Source organism: Hippopotamus amphibius, chromosome 5 (genome assembly GCF_030028045.1).
Source record: "Hippopotamus amphibius kiboko isolate mHipAmp2 chromosome 5, mHipAmp2.hap2, whole genome shotgun sequence".
Lineage (NCBI taxonomy): Eukaryota > Metazoa > Chordata > Mammalia > Artiodactyla > Hippopotamidae > Hippopotamus > Hippopotamus amphibius.
Window position 1 is genome coordinate 30,406,693 of NC_080190.1, and position 17,876 is coordinate 30,424,568.

General features: G+C 42.8%; 1 protein-coding gene across 3 annotated transcripts in view; it reads right to left on the reverse strand.

Annotated features, from left to right (window-relative positions):
- CNNM1 (cyclin and CBS domain divalent metal cation transport mediator 1) overlaps positions 1-17,876 on the reverse strand; it is a 52,579-nt gene that overhangs the window by 22,576 nt on the left and 12,127 nt on the right. For all 3 annotated transcript variants that reach the window (XM_057737550.1, XM_057737549.1, XM_057737548.1), the window contains exons 2-4: positions 6,356-6,499; positions 2,445-2,585; positions 18-187 (exon numbers count right to left, since the gene is read on the reverse strand). In XM_057737550.1, coding sequence (XP_057593533.1) covers positions 18-187; positions 2,445-2,585; positions 6,356-6,499 — 455 coding nt within the window. The remainder of the gene's footprint in view (positions 1-17; positions 188-2,444; positions 2,586-6,355; positions 6,500-17,876) is intronic.

Consider the following 17,876-nt stretch of genomic DNA (forward strand, 5'->3'; position numbering starts at 1 on the left):
GTGGCTTTCCCACTCACCTGCAGAAGCAGCACAAAGTAGTCTACTGGACGGTTGCGCTGGTAGAGGTAGTGTTCCGGGGCCTTCTTGTTCTTGTCATCAAACTTCAGCTCCTGGATCACGTTGGGGTGTTTCAGGAGCCGGAGCAGGATCTTCTCCGAGAGGTACAGAGACTTAAATGGCTCCACTTCTAGGGGAGAGTGGGAGGCAGGAGGAATCGGCAGCTGGGAGGAGTCAGGGTGGGCATGACCAGGGCCAGTCATGCTCCCAGGCACCAAGCTAGTAGGGTTCCTGCAATTCCCTTGGGGGGGTGTGTGTGTGTGGGGGGGGGTCTTAAGCCCAAGTGTGTGTCTCAGGCCCTCTGGGATGTGTGTCCCTTCACTGGCACCTCAGGAGAAACAGGCCACCATTTGGGCAATTTCCATTTTGTTATTAGTTTTCTCCTTTATTTATTTAAAGCTGCACATAGATTTAAAGAAGAAAATCCTGCCATTTGTGACAACATGGATGAACCTGGAGGATGTTATGCTAAGTGACATAAGCCAGGCACAGAGGGACAAATACTATATGATACCATTTATGTGATGAATCTAAAATAGTCAAATTCATAGAATCAGAGAGTAGAATGGGCTGGGGGAAAGAGGTAATGGGAGGTATTAGTCAAAGGGTACAGAGATCCAGTTATGCCAGATGAGTAAATCCTAGAGATCTACTGCACAGCCCCTGGAGCCTAAGAACAGTTCTATACTGTACACTTAAAAATTTGCTAAGACGGTAGCCCTTATGTTAACGTGTGCATGCACGCACACACACACAAATAATGATAACAAATACAGAAGGTGGGAGGAAACTTTTGGAAGTGATGGACATGTTTATGGCATAGATTATGACGATGGTTTCACGGGTGTATGCTTATCTCCAAACTCATCAGGTTGTATACATTAAATATGTACCATTTCTCATATGTCAGTTATATTTCAATAAAGTGGTTTAAAAAACAAGAGTTGCACATGCGTAAGTAAGCCATGTGAATGTGGCTAAAAAGGCTTTATTACTATAATCAAATGAAATGCAGAGAATTTAATCTGACTTATTTTTATGACATATATCTGTTGAATGAAATAAAATTTTAAGTTAACAGGAACAGTTAATTATTTAAGTGGGAAGTTCTCAATAATGAGAAGCATCATTGCATCATGTTTACATATTAATAGATATTATTATATATTACATTGTTATGTTATACTATACTTTTATATTATGGTATATCGTTATATTAACAGATGCAGCTGTTTTGTTCTAGGAAATCAGACAGCCAGCAATTAAAAGAAATCTGTATTCAGAACTATATAACATGTTGAAAACCCTAAAGAAGCTCCAATTTATTTATTTATTTATTTATTTATTTATTTATTTATTTATTTATTTTCTTCATGAACTGAAATTTTTCTTAAAATTTTTATTGGGGTATAGTTGATTTATTGTACAATGTTGTATTAGTTTCAGGTGTACAGCAAAGTGAATCTGTTATACATATACATATATCCACTCTTTTTAAGATTCTTTTCCCATATAGGCCATTACAGAGTACTGAGTAGAGTTCTCTGCACTATACAGTAGATCCTTATTAGTTATCTGTTTTATATATAGTAGTATGTATGTGTCAATCCCAATCTTCCAATTTATCCCTCCCCACCCTCACCCTCTGGTAACCATAAGTTTATTTTCTAACTCTATAAGAAACTTCAATTTAAAATTTTCTACTTTTTAGTACCTGGAACAGTACTAGCACTCATTATATACTCAATAGATACATGTTGGATTAATTAAATGTTGAACTTAGTAATGCGTGTGATCATTCTAGGTCAGCACATTAATTAGGCATGGATGAGAAGGTTAGACAGTTCAAAGACAAATTTTACTTCTCTATAAGACGGAGAAGTTTATTTTTGGATCCTCTTTTGTTTTTCTTTCTAAAGAGTCCAGGATTCACAATCCACGTCTGTATTTGAAGAACTCATAGCTCACAGGCCTACATGGCCCCTGGAGGGTCTGGGCTCCAGGGCCTTTGTGGCTGCACAGGACATCGCCCATCCTTCCCTGATGAACCCTCTGGGGCCCCCCCACCCCTTCCAGGAAACAGGTGGAGGAAGGGAAAGTGCAGCGGTGGATTCCTCAGCTTTTTTCTCCAGTAGAAGAGAGAAAAGCAGAGTTGCGTTATATTCACTCCCCCTCCACCCAGAAGATCAAGCCTGAGGCTGAAAATGACAGTATGTAGAGTCCTGTCACCCCGACCTAAGATGACCTCCTCTCCTGGAACAGTGGTTCTCAGTCCCAGAATTGGAATTACGTTGCAAGGTATTAAAGATGATTGATGCCTGGGTCCCACTCACCAGAGCTGCCTCGCCTACCTGGGGTGGAGACGCAGGTGGGCAGAGTCATCATACCTGTCGCCATGAATCGGTGCGTGGCCAGCAGAAGCTGTGGCGAGATCCTCACCCTCATCTCTGAGTCAGAAAGCTTAAACAAGGAGAAGTCGTGCCGCTTCCTCTCCCGGTGTGGGACCCTCTGCTTTTTCCGATTGTCGGCTGTGGGGACAGGAGACAGATGGCAGCTGTCTCAGAATCGCTGTTGATTTTTGGAGGTTTCACCATAGTCACGCGAGACAGATAGATCCTTTGGGACCATGGGGATTTCTGGAAAGTGTCAACTGTAGGTGACATCACAACATCTCTTTTCCAGAGGCTGGAAGGATTTGGATAAGTGATAGAAGGTAGGAGGTGCTGCCATGTCTCACTGTTGTTTGCACTGAAGTGGTGAACAGTGGAAAGGGGAAAGGCCAGCCTGGTGCTCCCAAGTTTGGGCTTCTAGGGCTGGCTCCCCTGCTTATGAGCTGTGCAAACTCTCTAAGCACCAGAGTGTTTGTGTGTTTTAATCTCTACAATAAGGTTAGTGATTAATCATAATTTTTTCTTCGCATCTCGGGCAGTTAGTATGAGACTCCAATCAGAACCTACCTGTGAAATGCTTACAAAAAGGCCTTCAAACACAAGGGACTTGCATTCTTAGCATCAAGGAGTTTGGCAGGGCCCAGGGGGTTTCTGCCTCTGCCCTTCTTCTGTCTCCAGAGCTGAGCTCACCTGGTCTCTTCCGGCTGATTTAAACCACGCTCTTAGTGGTACCTGAGGCACGCCACGCAAGGGAGGAGGGTTGTCACCCTCTCTTCCCACTCACAATTCTTTTGCTTCAACCCTGGCCCCTCCACAGGGAGAGAATTGGGGGAAATAAAGGAAAGAAAGAGAAAAAATGGGAATAGTTCTATAATCCATAAAGGTGTGTTCTCCAGGTGGAAGCCCCAGGCGGGACTACTGTGATTATTGACTGAGAAAATATCTGCTTTTTCCAATTTTTCCTCCTTGCTTTTTTTTTTTTTAAGCTCTTTATTGGAGTATAATTGCTTCACACTCTTGTACCAGTTTTTGAGGTACACCAAAGTGAATCAGCTGTATTTGTACATATATCCCCATATCCCCTCCCTCCCGTGACTCCCTCCCGCCTTCCCTGTCCTGGCCCTCTAAAGCAGCACCCATCATCGAGTTGATCTCCTTTGTTATACAGCAACTTCCCACTAGCTATCTATTTTACAGTTGGTAGTGTATTAATGTCTATGCTACTCTCTCACTTCATCCCAGCTTCCCCTTCGCCCCACACCCCCTACCCCAACCCCATGTCCTCAGGTCCATTCTCTATATCTGCATCTCCACTCTTGCCCTGTTACTGGGTTCATCAGTACCATTTCTTCAGATTCCATATATATGAGTTAGCATATGGTATTTGTTTTTCTCTTTCTGGCTTACTTTGCTCTGTATGACAGTCTCTAGGTCTATCCACTTCATTACATATAGCTCCATTTCATTCCTTTTTATGGCTGAGTAATATTCCATTGCATATGTGTGCCACATCTTCTTTATCCATTCATCTGTTGATGGGCATTTAGGTTGCTTCCATGTCCTGGCTATTGTAAATAGTGCTGCAATGAACATTATGGTATCCTCCTTGCTTTTTTATTTTATTTATTTATTTATTTATTTTTTGGCTGCGTTGGGTCTTTGTTGCTGTGTGTGGGCTTTCTCTAGCTGCTGAGAGCAGGGGCTACTCTTCGTTGTGCTGTGTGGGCTTCTCATTGTGGTAGCTTCTCTTGTTTGAGAGCATGGGCTCTAGGCACGCAGGCTTCAGTAGTTGTGGCACCGGGCCTTAGTTGCCCAGCATGTGGGATCTTCCCAGACGAGGGCTTGAATCTGTGTCCCCTGCATTGGCAGGCGGATTCTTAAGCACTGCACCACCAGGGAAGTCCCATTCCCTGCCTTTTTAAAGCTTGTCTTAAAAAGTATGTTTGGGGGGGTAAGGGAAATGTTTTCTTTGGTCATGTCTCTTTTGCTTTCCCTCAGTACTGAGTAAAATTTTGAATCTTTAGTCTATCTTAACCTGTGCTAAGGGAAGTAGAGAAATGGATTTGAGTTTTCTTCAAAGTCGGCCTAGAGAAAAACAGGGCTGCAGGAAACTTTCAGTGCAGGTTGAGCACACAGTGGAAATGAAAGAGAATGAACTCCAGGGACAGGGGTTCCTTTGGTCTCTCTGTCTCCCTTTGGAGCTCACTCTGACACTCTTGATTCCCTGCTAGAAGGGAGAAAGTGCCTTCCACCGCACTGCTCTCTTGTGGGCCTGCCCTGGACTCTGGGCCCCAGCTTTAATACCCTTTGTGTCTGGCTGCCCAGCTGTCCTGGGGGTCAGTGTTCGGGGAGAAGCAACACAGTATTCCTGGCTCCTCCGCCTTCTCACAACTCTTAAGGATTCATGCTGGAAGCCTATTTATAAGAGTGGGAAAACCCTAACCCTCTCCTTTAGAGAGGATGGTTCAGCAAGAGAGCAGCAAATATATGTATCAGATCAGTTCTTTTGTGTTACTAGTGAATAACCTTCTGATCTGCATGACACGTTTGTCTAAATAACCCCTCTCCCTCCTCCATCAGAATGCCACTGAACAGTTCATCGTTGGAGAATCCATCCTCTGATCTCCCTCTTCATTGCTTCTATTTTAATGGTGCGTATCTGGAGTACTAGGTCGTTCAAACAAATGCCCTAGGCAGAGCTTACTCATTTAGACCATTGTCACTACTATCCGCCACTAATACTTTAGTGTGAATGTTTTCACCAATACATCTATTGAGACACTTGAGAATTCTAAATCATGAGCGATGGGCAGAGGTGGAGAAGCAAGAAAGGAATAGGGGAGGGAGAGACGAACCCCTATCTCAAGAAGGTGAGCCTGGCCAGGGATCCACAGCAATAGCAGACACGGCCACGTTCCTGCTATGTTTCGTCAAGGCCCGACCCACATTTTAGGTCTGATCTCTTCTCACCCCAAAGTGAAGCACTTTCTGCATAGCTCACTGCCTTAGAGTCTCAAAGCTTTTTCTACTGGGAGCTAGTCTCTGAATGGCTGCCTCTAGCAAACGAAGGATAGGAGTCTGGAACGGGTTATCTGAGGGGAGGAAAAGGGACTGCTGTCCCAGGCGATGAAATTTGGAGGAGGAAACACTTCCTGGCCTAGGGACTCCCTTGGATTTAGATAACACTCCCATCCCTGAGGAAAGCAGGCCTTTGTAATGTTTGCAAGCTTTGATAAGGCTCCTAGCTGAACGCAGTCACTATCTGCACCGAGGAGTGCTGTTCCTGACGGGGAGTGGGAGGAGGGAGAGGAGGCCAGAAAGGAGGGAGCAGGGACCAGAGCCAGGGGTGGGAAGAGAGGAGAGGGAGAAACCAGGCGGCAGGGCTGAAAACACACAAGGGATAAACGCAGCGTCTAAAAGGGTGGCTTCAGGTTTGGCTTGGGTCGTGGTGGGCAATCTCGTGAGTCTGCACGGCATGCTGATGTATTGAGTGAGAGGATCATGAGTGAAACCCCAGGACGTGCTGGGGTCTGCAGCTAGGTGGACAAAGAGACAAACCACGAACAGGACAAGGGACAGAAACAAGGGCAGAGAGGTCATCAAGTGCACCTTATTTCCTTTGGTTCCTTTTCCATCCAAAGGCCAGGGGGTCTCCTTTTCATAGTCTTGGCTCTGTTCCTGAAGGTTCCCTCTAGGTAAACATGTAGCTAGCACCCTCTCAGTGACCCAGGGGTGGTTCAAGCCAGGGCATCCTGCCATGCCAGCCCCTGGCAGGAGCGGGCTGACACACAGCAATGCCTGGGGCTTGTCCTGACCCCCTTTTACACTGTCCACCAAACTAAGCCAGCTCTGAGAATCTCAGAGGAAAACATGATGGCCTTGGAGAAGAGCCAAGGCCGTGCACTTACTGTAGAGGTCAGTTTCATCCAGGATCTCCGACTTGATGATCTCCTCGATGATGTCCTCCAGGGTGACAATGCCCATCACTTCATAGAAGGGGTCCCCCTCTCCCTCATTATTCACCCGCTGGACAATGGCCAGGTGAGACTTTCCTAGAGACAACGGAAGTCACCGTTAAGCATCTGGGACATTTTCAGAGAACTTTCCTTGTGAGAAAATTATACTGTTGATTTCTGACCAATCTGGGGACTGAACCCATCCCAGGACTCTTTAAAATATGAAGTTTGTGTACAAGTTCTTATAGATGCAAACTTTACAATTTTACTTCACTGTCTCTTTTTAAGAAAGTTACCTAATATACACAATGCCATTTGAATGCTTTTTTCTTTAAGTTTCCTGTGTTAGCAAGTGTATCTAAACTGAAGGAGGATGAATAATCTAATTGAGAGAACAAGAATTTGGAGTCAGAAGAATTAGGTTAGAAGCCTTTTTCCTCCTGCAAACTTCCCTGCCCCCACCCCCAACTATCCCAGCGACTATCTGTGCAGCTGATCCTGGACAAATCATTAAACCTGTACTGAGTCGAAATCTTCTCACCTAGAATTCGGGGATAATACCAGTACAGTGATTTTCAAACATTCTTTGATATGCCTAAATTCTTTGATACGCCTCGCATTGAGAGGTGTTGTCTAATCCCCTTCCCCTGAGCCTGGGCAGGCTTGTGACTGCTTCAACCAATAGAGAACAGGGAAGTGTCTGCTATGAGGCTTCTGAGGCTGCGTCATAAAAGGCATGTAGCTTCTGCTGCTGCAACACTGTAAGAAGTCTGATAACTACCGTGAGGCCACCATGGTACAGAGGTCAGATGTAGGTGCTTAGGTGACAGTCCCAGCTGAAACTGGCCTTTCAGCCATCCCACTGGCCTTTCAGACAGGTTAGAGAAGAAGCCATGTTGGCAAGACATCTTCAGCTGCGGGCACAGTCACAGTGAAGCAGAGATAGGCAACTCTCACTGTACCTTGTCTGAATCCCTGACTCAGGAATCTGTGAGCATAATAAAACAGTTGTTGTTTTATGCTTCCAAGTGTTGGGGTGGCTTGTTAGCAGCAGTGGTAACTAGGACAACCAATATCCATAAGGTAATTGTGGAGCTCAAATGACCTAGTGGATGTGTGAAAGTGCTGTATAAACTATAATGTGTCATAGGCAGTTAGTTAACTTACTGTCCAACAACTGAATAATAATAGTTAACATTTATTGAGCTCTAACTACATGCCAGGTACTATTGGGAGCACTTTACATGCATCAGTTCATTTAATCCTCTTAACCCCTGAGACAAGTATCATTATTATCCCTATTTTACAAGTGAAAGAACTGAGGCACAGACTGGTTAAGTACTAAGCCTAAAGTTACACAGCCTGTAAGTGGCAGGGCTGGATTGTGAACCCAGGTAACCAGGTTTGGTCCTAATCTAGGGACTGAGTCTTACCTAACAGTCTTGCTTCACCTTGCTTTGTTTTCATCTGCTAATAGATGCATTTCCTGGATCTGTTTCTAAAATGTCAATCTCGGTGGTTCTCTTCCTTGGCTAAGAGAACATCTTAAATTAGGAGACTATCTAGGGTACTGACTCAGATGTTATTCTTGCCAAAAAAAAAAAAAAAAAGGAAGTTCATGTCTTATCATTGCTACCCTTTATAAGTTTTTGCTTGGCCATTACTAAAAATATCAGATAAGAGGAGTAGTCAGTTTGCCAGAGGCATAATTAACCATTAAAATTTAAACACATGCATTTCTGTATCAAATACCTCAAATCGCAAGATAACTACTTATTGGGATTTTTAATGGGAAAGATGGCATCTATATCACTCAAGAATGGTCTCTAATTTCCTCTCCACCTTCATCCCGTCCTTCAAATTACTCCCAAACTGATTTGATCAGGCCACTGCCCTGCTCAAACACCTGCCATGGCCCCCCAGTGTGCACAAAATCAAAGTTAGGCTCATTAGTTTGGTATTATCAAGACTGTAAAATGTAGCTCTTCCCTGTCTTTCTAACGGCATGCCCTGCTACAGCCTCTAATCATCCTGTACTCCAGGTGTACCAGGTTACCTCCAGCTCCTCAACTTCCTCCACATCTACTTTCCAAGTCCTCATTCACATTGTTTCCTTTTCCCACTGTCTCTGTTGGCCCTTCCAGTTCCAGCTCAGGTGCCAGCTCCTCAAGAAAGCGCTCCTGGATTTGCCCCATTCTGAATCTGAACCAACCTCTCCTTGCTTGTGTTTCTAAGCCCTTGATAACTCCATTAGAGCATTTATTATAGTTTGCTTCTTCTCATAACTCGCAATGTGTGTCCTCTAAAGGACCACATTTCTTGCTTGGATTGTAAGCTTGTTCAGGACAAAGGCTCATATACTTAGGATTCTCTCCATTCTCTCTGCAGGCAATAAGTTCCTGATGAACCGAACCAAGACTGAATAAAAATCCATAGTTGATGTAATAGATATTAAAACCAGACACTAAAACCTTTTTTAAAAAAAAAGTACAATGTGTTTAAATTAACATTTAAACTGCATCTGTGGTTCTAAAATTATCCTTTGAAACAACTATATCCTGCCCAATTGGACTGGTGTTTTGTAGCTTAAATTAGATTATGTTAATTGTTAGGATGTGCTCAATTTAAAGTTGCTTTTTTCAACACATGTTCTTAAACTTCTGGCACCTGTTCTACTTTTCTGCTAACATGTGCTAGCAGATGACAAAACAAATGACTAGCATAATGGAAAAAAACTGGAAAAGTGATTTCTTAAAATTATTTTCTATAATTGGATCATTTTTGTTATGTGGAGCCCAGAATATATATAATACAGCCATACTTCCTGCCACTAAGAGATTAGTTCACATGATGGGATTAAATAAATTAACATGTTGTTTCACAAGGAGTGCGTAACTTCCATGTGAAAATCCACCATTGGTCTACACCTTCTATGATCAATTTGAGGACAAACTATGTGATCACCAGGGAATAGAGATTTTAAGTCCACTTATGTAATATTCAAGACAATGTACTTATGTAATCTACATAGAAACATTTTATAATTCACTATCCGCCTTTATGATTCCCTCAAGTACTCATAGAGATCTACAAACAAATGAAGTCATTGTTTCTTGGGGACAGATTGGAACAGGAATCAGCAATCACATAACCCTGTTCTGAGTTGTCACCAGGACAAGAAAACCAGCTGTTCCCATGACACACATATTCAAGGTCCTTCCCTCAAAAAGGCTACCTCCTGGTACTCCTCTTCCTGGGCCCCACAAGTGTTGGGGAGCTGTGGGCCTGGGATGGTAGCCTCACGTCTTTGTCAGGGATCTTATCAACCCTGAGGGATGCCTTACAAGTACTTGAAACTGGGGCAGTGGGGGCTCAAATTTCCCAAGTGTTTCCATCTTTTTCTGGGCAAAAGCTGGTTTCTAACATGCTTTACTTCTCCTCCATGGATGAGTGCTGTGTTTACTTCCTAATGGCACACTTGAGGGAGTGGCCTAAATCTTGGTTAATCCCCTCTTCTGCCCTTCTAGAGGTTCTGTGAATGGGAACTGTGGCCTTTTCTGTTGAGCTATCCCTCTACAGACTAGCAGAATTTCTCAGGTTCCGTCTCATGATCACTGTTCTATTGATTTCAGTTTCTTTCCAACTTACTAGAAAAGCAGGATACCTGTGAAATAATTTAGGCTAATGATGAGAATTGTTAACATTTATACAGAATTTAACAATTTAAGAGATTTCATACAGGGTACTGGAGAGTCATGGAGATTGTGAGGAGATGTTCCTGAGAGTTGCGAGAAGCCCTCATGTTGCGAATTAGAAATGTTTGGCCAGGTCCTCAGCTTTCTCCAGAATCTATTACAAGACAATAGGAACCGCTGTCTCATGCATATTCTTAAGCAAGTTAGTCTCTTTTTCAACTTCCACCAAAGGGTTCTCTCTTACTGGGTGCCCACTTTCCTTGAAGAATTAAAAAAGACTATTTCTTTAGGATTGTTACTGCAAAAAAGATGGCACACAGAGGACGCAAAGCTGCGTTGAACTGCTGATGAGCTTGAACTGCTGATGCTGCTAAGAGCTTTGCTCTGCACACTCCCAGCCTATAGGTAAGTCCAAAGCAACTGGGGCCCTGGAAAAATCACCCTTCCTTTTGCTAAAAATAGTCAAAGTGACAAACTTTGTCTGCTGATTCCAAGGGCCTACTGGATTTCATCAAGATATAATGAGGCAAAAGGTAATTCTTTAAATAGAAAACTCATGAATGCTACTACTTTATGAGGTATTTTTACATGTTCCTTGATCATCCTACTGTGGCACTGAATACCCACAGATGGGAAATCTCTGGGCTGAGTTGAAAGATAAAGAAACAGTGGATTTTATGGCAATGCACTTTCTAAAAAGGAAGGCAACATCTGTCTCTGTTGTAAGAGTATATTTTATTCTGGGATCGCTGGTGTTCTACTTCTGAACTGCTAACTACTGACTCTCTGGCCTCTGGCTTGAATCCCTGCCATGTTCCTGGTATCCAGCCTCAGCAGAAGCCCCAGCCCTGTCCTGATGGCTTGGCCTGTAGACACGCCTTTCTTGGCTTCTAGCAGCTGTAGACTCCTTAAACCTTGGTTTGCTTCCCTCTAGCCTGGACTACTTCCTCTCAGCCTCTGATTTACAATCTCCAGCTCCAATGCTGTCTACAGCCTGATGAGACACAAAGTAGAGAATATGCACCTATGGCTTGAGACTTGTTTGGACTACAGTGTTAGAATGATTTGGGTTGGAACTGGAGAAGTAATCCTCAATGAAGCATAAGGAGTCAGATTATGGGATTAAGTCACATTACAGCCTTAAAAAGGTAGGGTCACCTCATGAGACCCTCCACCCCAATGCTTTGGAATACATTTCACCTAGTTCAGTGGCTCTCAATGCTGGCTGTACATAAGAATCATCTGAGAAATTAAATATACTCTAAAGACTGGATCCTATGCCCAGAGATTCTGATTTCATTGTTTTGGGATGGGGCCATAGCATCAATAGTTAAAAATGTTCTCCAGGTAATACCAATGTTCAGCCAAGGCTGAGAACTATTACTTGGTTTATAGTAATGGTTCTCAAAGTGTGGTCCTGGACCATCAGCATCACTTAAGACCTTAGTTAGAAATGCAAAATTCTCAGGCCCCACTCCAGTCCTAGAAAATCAGAATCTCAGGGGCATAGTCCAATGGTTTAATAAGCTTTAAAGCTGGTTCTGATGCAGGCTAAAGTTTGAAAACACTGGTTTATGGGTAGGCTCTATGGCACTCTGGTTATTTGTCTGATGACCTATACTGAGGAAGAGAAACGAGCACTGAGATTTCTAATAAAATCCTCATCCTTTCACCTGGTTTAAGTCACAAGATGTTAAGTACTCATGAAAAGATGGGAAAGAACCTCCTGGCACAAAGGGTAGTTGTATGGCAAGCTGATAAATGCTTTCTCTGATATGATGTGGTGGCTATGGTATTTTGTTATTGGGCAGAGAGTAGTAGTTGAATGTTTAGTGCTGAGCTTGGAAACAGGTTTCTTGTAACTTTTGTACCAATCACCTCTGAGTCAAGTTTGAAGTACTGCACTATCTATTAGGCTTTTTGTGTATCTGAGGTCAATAAAATTGCCATTACTGAAAGTCAAACTAGTCTTTTCTATTGCCCCCAAAAATCCAAAGGGTGGTCCTAGTATTGGTTACTGGCAGTGCTCTATCTTATCACTACCTGGCATCAGCATACCCAAACTGCATGTCAGATTTCTTAGACGGTGACTAGGTTTTTGGACGCTGCTTTTTAAGCAGTGGGACTCAACTGGGGCTGATTTTTGCCTCCCAGGGAACATTCGGCAATGTCTGGAGACATTTTGGGTTGTCACAACTTGGAGCAGGAGATGCTACTGGCATCTAGTGGGAAGAGGTCAGGGATGCAGTTAAACATCCTATATGAGAGCCCCACAACAAGGAATGTAGGAAAGTCAATATTGCTGAGGTTGGAAACCTTGCTTTAAAGAGACAGAAAGTTAGAAGTGGCAGCAACATTACAACTGTATTTTGGTATTTGAAGAAGCTGAAATATCTTCCAAAGGTCTTTAATAAATATAGCTTCTAGATGGTTTAGGCACATTCACAGAGAAGAGCTCCCAAGGACCCTGTTAGCATACCTCCCATACCTTGAAAAAAAATCAAATAATTGATTTGCTTCCTCTCTCTTTCAAAAATAGCTAGAACACTTTGGTAAGGTAATTGTTCCCAAGATAAAATACAGAAGCTAAGAGGAAAGCTTATTGCTTGGAAATAGAGAACCAAGGAAAGCAGAAATCATTTTATGGTTTTATGGTTTCTGCCTCACTTATGACCTTCACCTTGTAAAATGTAGTGGCTTTTGCTACATTCTTATTCTTCCTAGTATCCCTATAGAATCTTTTATTCATTTGGTAGACAGTATTGAGTGCCTCTTCTTTCTTACCTTGGTCTTGGTGACCCTCTACCACTTGAAGTGTGTCCCTTGGACCAGCAGCATTGCACATCACCTCATTCAAAATGTAGGTTCTTGGGTCCTGCTCCTGACTTACAGAATCAGGATCTTGGTGGGGTCCATATAGCAGCTTTAATGATATCCCAGGTGATTCTTATGTACACTAGAGTTTGAGAAGCACTGCTCTTGACACGTGCTATTCAGTGTGGGTCTTGGACGAGAAGAATTAGCACCACCTGGGAGCCTGTGAGAGATGCAGAAGTTTGGCCACCATCCCAGCAGTTTGAGTCAGGATCTGCAGTTCCTCAAGATCTCCAGGTGATTCTTATGCACAGCTGAGTATGAGAAGAACTAGTCAAGACTATCCTGTTTTTCTTTCCCCATTATGACTGATATTTTTCTGTTTCCATTGTGGACTCCTTTACTTTATCCTCACCTAAAGGTAAATATATCTTAAAGACTCTAGCTCAGTGATTCTCAACACTGGCTACCTCTGGGAATCACCCTGGGGAGCTTTAAAACCTATTGATACCTGTGTCCCACCCACAAAAGTTCTGATCTAATAGGTCTAGTGTGTGCTCCAGGCATTGGAATGTTCAAAACTTCTTCAGGTGACTCTAATGTGGGCAGTTGCTTTTCTCTTTCTGACCTACTTCACTCTGTATGACAGTCTCTAGGACTGTCCACATTTTTACAAATGACCCAATTTCGTTCCTTTTTATGGCTAATATTCCATTGTATATATGTACCACATCTTCTTTACCCATTCCTCTGCTGATGGACATTTAGCTTGTTTCCATGTCCTGGCTATTGTAAATATCACTGCAATGAACATTGAGGTGCACGTGTCTTTTTCAATTATGGTTTTCTCTGAGTATATACCCAAAAGTGGGATTGCTAGGTCACATGGTAGTTCTATTTTTCGTTTTCTAAGGAAACTCCACATTGTTCTCCATAGTGGCTGTATCAATTTACATTCACATCAACAGTGCAAAAGGGTTCCCCTTTCTCCACACCCTCTCCAGCATTTATTGTTTGTAGATTTTGTGATGATGCCCATTCTGACTGTGTGAGGTGATAACGCATGTAAGTGGAGTCTGAAAAAACTGGTATAGGTGATCTTATTTACAAAGCAGAAACAGAGACACAGATGTAGAGAACAAATGTATGGATACCAAGGGGGAAAGGGGAGGGTAGGATGAATGGGGAGATTGGGATTGACATATAAACACTATTTATACTATGTATAAAATAGATAACCAAAGAGAACCTGCTGTATAGCACGGGGAACTCTACTCAGTGCTCTGTAGTGACCTAAATGGGAGGGAAATCCAAAAAAGAGGGGATATATATATATATATATGTATAGCTGATTCACTTTGCTATACAGTAGAAACTAACACAACATTGTAAAGCAACAATACTCCAATAAAAAGGTTTAAAAAAGTTATTGATTAATGGTTACACAGTTTCTGTCTGGAATGAAGAACATTTTGAAAATAGTGGTGATGATTGCACAACATTGTAATTGTAATTAATGCCACTGAATTCTAATTAGTACAACTGAATTGTAATTTTAAGTTTAACCACTTTACAATGGCAAATTTTATGTTATATAATTTTTTACCACAACAAAAGAAATTTCTAAATTAAAATGGTCTACAAAATAAATAAATAAATAAAGTGGGCAGTTGCAGTAAAGAACCTCCACTCCAGTCCTTCATCCTCTGCTCTTCTCTCTCCTCTCAAAGATCCCAGCAGAGCCCATCACTTTAAATATCATCATCACCTCTTTCCTGAGAACCAAATTTATATCTTAACATCAGTGTCCATTTTGAACTCTCGTCCTGTTTTAGACAGTGTGCCTGAGCTGTCCCCTTGTCTTGGGCAAATCACTTATCCAAACAGCAACACACGATCTCCAGTACCCACTATCCCCACTCTGCCTCCCTCTCCACCACAGTAAATGGTACTATCAGCTCTAGCTACCCAGAGTCATAACCCAGGAGTCAGTTTTTACCTTCCTTTCCTTTGCTCCTATTTAGAAAAAAAATCCCCACACTCTTCCAATTCTTTTTTCTCTTCATTCTTTCAACAGGTATTTGTTGAACACCTACGATGTGCCAAGCACTCCTCTAGGCACTGGGCATGCAGCAATGAACACGCCAGACAAAATCGCTTTGCTCGTGTAGCTTATATTCTTGTGCGTGGGGTGAGATAAATGTGTAAAATCTATAGCTCCTTGCTATGGGAAAAGCAAAGCAGGGAAGATTGGTGAGGGAGTCTGTGGAGTGAGTGACCAGGTAGTAGAGTTTTAGGCAGGAGAAATCAGGTATGAACTCCCTGGGAATGTGGTGTTTGAATAAAGATCAGACAGCAGTAAGGTAGGGAGCCCCATGGCTACCTGGGGGATGTCAGTAGAACAAGACGCAAAGGCCCTGAGTTGGAAGTATAACTGATGTGCTTGAGGAATAGAAATGAGGCAGTGTGGTGGAGTATGAGAGGATACTAGTAGGGGCCAAGGTCAGGGAGGTAAGGGGTGGGGTATGTGTCACTTTGGTAGAGCCTGGAAGGCCACTGTGAGGACTTTGGCTCCTACTCTGAGTGAGATAAAGCCATTGTAGAGTTTTGTGTTTGTGTGTGTGTGTGTGTTTGATTTTGGCAAAAAAGGTGATATGATCTGATTTATGTTTTAAAAGGTTTTCTCTAGCTGCTGTGTTAACAGCGGACACAAATTGGGCAGAGGTGGAAGCAGAGAGACCTCACAGAAAGCTCTGGCACTCATCTGACTGAGAGATGGCTGGTGGCTTGGACCGGGATGTAGTGGAGGTAGTAGATATAGACAAATTCTTTATATATGCTGAAAGCAGAGCCCACATGAGGGACTGGATGTGGGGTAAGAGAGAAAGAGAAGTTTGGGCCTGAATAACTAGAAGAATGGAACTGCAATTTAGAGATTTGGGGAATATTGTGCAAGGTGTAGGTTTAGCAAAGAGGGCAGAAGTTCAATTTTGGATAGTTTTAAGTTTGAGATGATTTTTACACCTCCAAGTGGAGATGTCAAATGGCAGTCGGAAATATAAGTGTGGAGTTCAGGTTGGTGATTTATGAGAGAATGAAAGAAATAACTAAGGGAGTGAGAGTAGTCAAAGAGATTCATTTCTGAGCCATGGGGACTCCCAACATTTAGAGGTTGTAAATGCGACATTCATGCAACAAATATTTGAGCATCTGATATGGGTAGGTTCTGTTCCAAGTGCTGATAATATATCAGTGAATATGATGTAGGAGGAACAGTAAAGGAGACTGAGAAGGAGCGTCCAGAAGGTAATGAAGCCTCACATCTCCCTCTTTCCAATTGCAAGTGTAAAACCCTTAATTTCCATGCCCTCATTGTATCCTAGACGGTTGCACGAACATCCTAACCAGTCCTCCTTTTGGTTTTTTTCAGTTCTAATCCATTCTATCCACTAAAACCAGGTTGACTGCCCCCAAACACTGCATTTATGAGGTTATTCCCCATCTCAATAACATAGACCAGTTGCCAGTGAGGATCATTTCTGCTCTTCCTCCTGCCATTAGAGGCCTCCATGGTTTGGGGTATATACCTTGCCTTCATTCCCACTACTCTATTAAAATATATTGTGCTTTTTCCCCATTCAGAAAATAACTGGTCCAAGGATACTCAGCCAATAAATGGTAGAGTCAAAATGTGTACTCAGGGAAATGAAGAGGACTTACCCAGCTAGGGTTTGTGGAAAGCTTTGAGACAAGCTAAACAAGATGGGATACTTTAACCTCAGGCCTCTTAGGCACAGAATTGGTCTTGGAGGCTTCCCGTGGGGCCAGTTTGACTCTCTCCAGGTTCAGGCTAAACATAACCAAGATCCTCTGTTTAAAAGTCTCCATGATAACCCAGAGTGACATGGCTAAGCTTTAGCAGATGGTATCATTCTTGGGCCACAAACCAATCTCAGATATGAGGAAGATACACTGAAAGGCAAAAATGGCTGGCATTAGTTGTCCAGCAGATAGATTAGTTCTGAGACAGCACAGGGGCTGGTCCCTGGACAAAAAAGACAGATGGGGGGGGGGGGGCTCTGTTTGAAGTAAGCCAGACACCTGAGGTGGCCTGAAAATCCACCATTCTGAAGGTTCTCATTCCAGTGAAGATAGCTGATAGCTACTCCAGTGTTCTCCAGACTGTTTCTCATCTAATCCAAGCTGACTTCTGAGAGCACATTCATTCACCCCATTTTCCAGTTTTTGCCATAGTAGTGATTACCATACCTACTGTCCACTGGGGTCATATGCTACCTCTGGTTGTCTTCATTTTTCTGCAAAATTGGAATTGTTATTACTAATATGAAGATAAGGAAGCAGACTCAGAAAAATAAGTGACTCGCCCAAGGCCAAGAATTAGTATGCGATAAAGCCAAGAAACAACTCAGGTCTGTCTGCCTCCATAGCCTATGCTTCTCCCAACATACCTTGCAGACTCCACATTTCAGGCCAGATCTCAGGTTTCCTGTCCCAAATGTGTTAAGAACAATGGGAACTTATTCTGTAAGTGGCCAAAGCCCATAGGAAAGTATGCAGAGCTAATGCCCAGCACCTCATAAAGGAGGAGAAGGGCTTTAGACTGTGAGGGGGAAAGGAGGAGTCACTGTCCCACCTCCCCACAACACTTCTGCCTTCCGGGTCAACCCTTCCCATGTCCAGCCTGATATTTCACTTTGTGGACTGCATGCAGCTTTAATGGGTTTCATTGATCTGGCTATGATAATTGTTTGTAGGTTAGGTTTTTTTTTTTAATTTGCCTGGGATGTCTGAGGAAGGGCAGAGTGATGCAGAGGGAAACAACTGATGACAGGATAAAAGATTTGTAAGGAAATTTCCACAATCAATTTTGATCTTCTGGGCCTTATCCAAAGTAAACAGCTCTCATTTTATTTTCTTATTATATGTAATGACTTCTACATGGG